Consider the following 5,685-nt stretch of genomic DNA (forward strand, 5'->3'; position numbering starts at 1 on the left):
GGTCAGCGGAGTCTGTAACCTGAGGTACGACTATTGTGTCCATCGAACTCAAGAAGACAAATTATTACGTTACAATTTGGAAGGGCAAACAGGTTCAAGCACCTCGCAAGCAAACAAGGGCTAATCCCCTGGCCAAACTCGTTTTCTTTCCCATGGAGCTGGCAGGCAGTATCGCTTCTCAGGAGACAGGCAGCTCCCTCTCAAAGTGTGTCCCCGTCAGCGAGTTAGGAAATACATTTCCCAGAAGCCCTAGCGACACCGCTTCCTTTTGTGGGCAGCTTGCAAAGACCCGCTTGACTTTAGCCTGGGAGCAAAAGTTACCGGGCGCGCGTGTTTTTCCTTTTTCTAAAAGCATTGCTCGAAGGACAACTGCATTGGGGAAGAGGCTGCTCCCTCCGGCAAGGCAGACCCGATGGCGGCGGCGGCGGCGAGGATCCTGGTCTTGCCCTCTCCCCGCTGCCTGTGGGACGAGCCGGTCCAAGTGAAAGTCGAGGGTCTGGGGCCGCTGCAGGAGGTGACGCTGCGAGCATCCTTGGTGGACGAGAGCGGCGAGCTTTTCCAGTCGCTCGCCTACTACCGGGCGGGCGGCAGCGGCGAGCTGGACCTCAGCCGCTCGGCGTCGCTGGGCGGCAGCTACTCCGGCGTGGAGCCCATGGGGTTGCTGTGGTCGCTGGCATCCCAGACGCCCTTCAAGCGCCTGGCCAAGAGGGACGTCCTCAGCCCTTTCCGCGTCACCTACCAGGTGCTCGACGGGCGCGGAGTCTCCGGGCGGCTCCTCGGCGAGTGCTGCAGCGAGAGGAGCTTTCTGGCCGACGGCGTGGAGAGGATCCCGGTGCGAGAAGGCAGGCTCCGAGCCACGCTCTTCCTGCCACCCGGTGAGCTTCATTCATCCCCCCCCCCCCCGAGGGTCAAGAGGTTGCCACGCTCCTCGGATGAGCATTGAATGGCTCACCTCGGAAGCGCGGGCACTGCCCTTCCTGCCCATACATAATCGACGGAGAGAGCCTCGACCAGCTTCGGGAGTTCATAGGATGGTTGAGTTGGATCCCAAGGGTCATGCAGTCCAACCCCCTGCAATACACTAATTCTGCCCACAGCCGCCTCTGGGTGGGCTCGAACCAACAACCTTCTGGTTAACAGTCAGATGCACTAACCCACTGTGCCACCCTATCTTGTGGCTTTGAACTTCTTCCCCAGATGTTGCGAGGGTGGTGGGGAGGGCTCTTTCTCCTTCCGGGTGACTCCCATCAGACCCAGTCTCATTGGCCAATGGAAAAGGGGTGATGGGAGCTGGCTGACTGCCAAGTTCCAGGGTTCCTAATCTCTGTTCTACCCAATAGATTTATTAAATTTTATTTGGGCATTTATAGCCCACAGCTCTATGATAAGTTCAAGGCAGCTTATAAAGAAGAAGAACTCACAGCAGAAAAATAAAATGGAGCTGAACAAACCAATAGTGCCTTAAACACTTCACCATGAAAATCGCATCGCTGTCAACAGCAGCAGTCTAAAAGCCTCCACTAAAAACCAAGTTATGGCAAGAATAATTGCCCCCACCAGTGACACTAATAATGGCACTGGGACAGCGAGGAGAGCAGATCCCTTGGGAAGAGGGGATTCTTGAGATGCACAATACCATACTCTGATCATAAGCCCATTTTTTATGATTAAATTCTTTTTTTAGGCCCTGGACCGTTCCCAGGACTCATTGATTTGTACGGAAGTGGAGGAGGTCTTGTGGAATACAGAGCCAGTCTTCTGGCAAGCCGAGGTTTTGCTACACTGGCTGTTGCTTACATGCACTTTGAGGATTTGCCAACTTTCCCAGAGTTCTTTGAAGTGGACTATTTTGGTGAGGCTGTAGAGTTCTTGCGGAAACAGCAGCAGGTAAGAGGCTCGCTAGAATCACAGTTCTTTGGTGTTGTGTGCTGCCTGTTTTATTTAATTTAATGCATTTATGCCAAAAGGCTCCCAGAGAGGCTTAAAAGAGATCAAGTACTAAGAGGGCTCCATGCCCTCAAGTGCACCATTTAAAAAGACAAGACACATGAGGAAAAGGGAGCGGGAGGGAAGAGGTAAAATCCAGCTCAAGCAGAAGTTCTCGCAAGTTATAATTCTTACGACATATTTATTTATTTCAACACTTAATATACTGTCTTCAGTAGATGCTTGCCTATGCAGATTATGGTTGGCTAGATTATGGTTAGATTATGGTTGGTTAGATTATGGTTGGCAGTTATATGCCCCTTTCAGTTTCCAATTCTCTTAAGAGCAGGGGGAGTGCTTTTTTCTTCATTACCGCATAGCGCTAAATCTTTCTAACCAGCAGGCTTTTTAAAAGGGGGATAAAACTGACAAACATGGAGCTGACGGCAGTCCTTATCCAACTGTTGTTTCAGGTGAGAGCTACAGCGATTGGAGTCCTAGGACTTTCCAAAGGAGCAGATCTTGCCCTTGCTCTAGCTACGTTTTGGCCAGGTATCAGAGCGGCAGTCAGCATTTCTGGCTCAGGTGTTAATGCTTTTACCCCCCTGCGAGTGAAGGGGCTCACTATTCCTGCCTTTCCATGGGACATGGAGAAGATTAAGAACACCGGTGATCCCGCAGTTGTGGATTTCTCAGAAATCATGGCCGATCCCAAAGACCCAGCTACCTGGCATTGCCGCATCCCTGTGGAGACGTCCCTCGCCAACTTCCTTTTTCTGTCAGGGCAGGATGACAAAAACTGGCCGAGTGAGTCGTTTTGTCGAGAAGCCGTTGGGCACCTCAGGCGGAGTGGGCGCCGTGTGGAGTTCTATTGCTACCCCGGGGCAGGGCACCTCTTAGAGCCCCCCTATCTGCCTCTGTGCTATACCTCATTTCACAGGCCACTGGGATTTCTCGTGGTCTGGGGAGGAAAATGGAGAGAACATGCAAAAGCACAGGAAGATGCCTGGCAGAGGATACTGGCTTTTTTCAGACAACACCTGCTGGATTCCACCGTTAAAAGTAATCTGTAGATTGTGGTTTTGTACATGTGTGAAGGAGCTGGTTCGCATCCCACTTGACGCGATCCCACTTGAGATGTCGAGAACAGGTGCGACGCCTACCTGTTCAGCCACGACCAGGTACGCTAGTAATGCGCTACAGACCTCAGCCAAGGCAATTGGTGAAAGCACATTTCCCTCAATGGCTCTTCCGGAAACTGACTGTGGCAGTTATAAGCCCCTTTCAGTTTCCGATTCTCTTAAGAGCAGGGGGAGTGCTTTTTTCTTCATTACCACGTAGCGATACTATGAGCACTTTGTCAGGATATAAGTGTAATGAGTGTTCTCTATTCGGCTTCATCTTAGAACTCAGATTTGAAATAACATGTCATTTTGCAGCCAAACAAAGGCATGACAAGTTTACCAGCGCACTAGTGCCCTGGTCATGTGGCAGAGAAAGGTCATACCTAGCACACCTGCAGGGGTGTATCCTCCCTTCACCTGGCCACTTCATTTCCTCCTGTCTCATGCCATCCAAAAGGTCTTTTAAAGGAATCAATCTCGTTACTCATATCAAGCCAGACCTTCTTGTGAACCCTACCACTTAGTAAAATTTTGAGAAAGCCTGTTAAATTTACACACCTGTTGCTTTCCTTACATTTATTATATTTAAGATCAGCCTTAATCAATCAATCAATCAATCAATCAGTACATTAATATGCATTTAGCATCCATACACCTTGTTGGTACCCGGTAAGAGAATGGCTTGACAGAGAGATCTGTTCAGCGAAAGGGAGTGGTGATAATGCAATGCATTATTGCTGGCTGAGGCTTGATGAGAAAATTTTCCTGATATGACAAAAAAAAAAAGTCAATAGAATAAATGGTGCAGAGGATGGCATTTGGTAGGGCACGTTAATAGTGCAATCTGATACCTGTCTTCTCAGAAGTAAGCCCTATGGAGTTCAATTAGATGTATTCCCAGATAAGTATGTATTCGATTGGAGTCTAGGAATACAAAACAGTAGCAAATTTAGAAAATCATTTTAGGAGAAAAGTGAACAACACCGATAAACGGAGAAGTCACAAATTACCAACAATAAACATGATTTCCTCTTGTTTCAGTGTAGTGATTTGTTTTAGAAATAAATAAAGAGTAACTACACTGCCGAGACTATTTATAAAACTAACAGAAGGCTAGTGTGGTGTAATGGCTGGTTTGGGACTATGGCCTTTATGGCACCCTGTTTTAGCCATTGCTGCATCTGGAGAATAATATTCCTCTTAACTTTTAGTGAAATCCTATGCATATCAACTCAGATGTAAGTCTTGGAGGGGAGGAGTCTCTAGGGATGAGGAACCTGCACTCCTCCAGATGTTGCTGAACTCCAGCCAGGGGTAATGGGAGCAGGAGTGTAACACCTGGAGGCCACAGCCAGGTTCTCCACTTCTGGTTTAGCCTGTACTTTGATTTTTTGGCAGAGAAAGTATAATCATGTTTACCACCCACATTTACCAATCCATTTATATGTAGTACATGAAAATTGCCGCACTCTTAAATTATGTCACTGTTCTTCCTTTGCTTTGTATAGCTCTATTCATTAAGCAATTTGTAATGATAACATTTCTTTATATGTAATTAAAAGTGGAAAGAGCTGTCTCCACAGGGATTTTGTGAAGTTTAATGTGATATAGCTGCTTCTGAAAGATTTTTGTAAATCCCCTAGAGTTGGGGTGTGTGTATAATGAGAGAGTATAAATAAAGAATCTAAAACTGTGTTCAGCGAGCTTTATTATATATATATAGCATGCATTACCCCTGTGAATGTTTTTAACACTGTATAAATGTTGAACCCTTCTTTTCTGATTCCTCCGAAGCGTATGGGAAATTGCAGATGAAACATTAACTTGAAACTGAGTTCTGCCAAGAAGTTTGCTTGCTTAAAACAAAACCATCAGGATCAGTTATTAAACTAACACCCCCTTCCTGTTCCAGTTATATGTAGAAGTATTAAAGTGCATTATTCTTATTCTCTTTAAACTCACACATTTTATATGTCAAAAGCTGACATAGCACCTGCTTTTGACATGAGTACAACATCCTTAGAGGATCCTGCTATGTATTTTAACCAGATCTGGGCCATTCATTCCACTCAAAGTTTTGAACTGATCATCAGCTTGGCCGTTCAAGGAAGTGGCAATGTATGAAATGACCAGTTTATGCCATTTGCCCTTTCCCTTAAGTGAATGAACTAAAAACACTTCCGCTTGCAAACTGATGTTCTCTCATGTATTTTAAGCTAAAATCTAGGCTTGCCCCAAACACACAGTAGGAGTGAGTTGTTAAATTGCTGGATGTTCACAGGGTGTGTGTGTTTAAAATCTGTTCAAGTATAAAACTAGCAAAGCAGAGAATGGATTTTTCTCCATAGTGTGCTACATTTTGTATATTCATAAAGACTTTTGTGGGAAAAGATTGAAGAACTGTAGTGGTACAGTCTATACTCCCAGCATAGGACTCTGCTTGTGTCAACCACACCTTAATGTCAATACATGTATCTTGGGTGTATTTAAGGGAAATGAGCACTCATTCAAAAAATAAGATGTGAGAAAAAGAATGGCATTTCTTACTCTGAAGAGTCACAAATAAGGTGGAGCTTGGGACGTGTATATAATATCTCACTAGCTCTTTGGCACCAGTCATTTTCTTTAATCAAAA

At 46.0% G+C, this 5,685-nt stretch overlaps 1 protein-coding gene across 1 annotated transcript; it reads left to right on the plus strand.

The window, feature by feature from the left end:
* The first annotated feature begins 35 nt into the window (after positions 1-35).
* LOC309357885 (acyl-coenzyme A thioesterase 1-like) lies at positions 36-3,656 on the plus strand. Its single transcript, XM_081890540.1, has 3 exons — positions 36-875; positions 1,685-1,887; positions 2,400-3,656. The coding sequence occupies exons 1-3, from the start codon at positions 413-415 to the stop codon at positions 2,997-2,999; spliced, it is 1,266 nt and encodes a 421-aa protein (XP_081746666.1). The 5' UTR covers positions 36-412; the 3' UTR covers positions 3,000-3,656.
* Positions 3,657-5,685: the final 2,029 nt, after the last annotated feature.

This window comes from Podarcis melisellensis (assembly GCF_964234715.1).
Source record: "Podarcis melisellensis genome assembly, chromosome: 1".
Taxonomy (NCBI): domain Eukaryota; kingdom Metazoa; phylum Chordata; class Lepidosauria; order Squamata; family Lacertidae; genus Podarcis; species Podarcis melisellensis.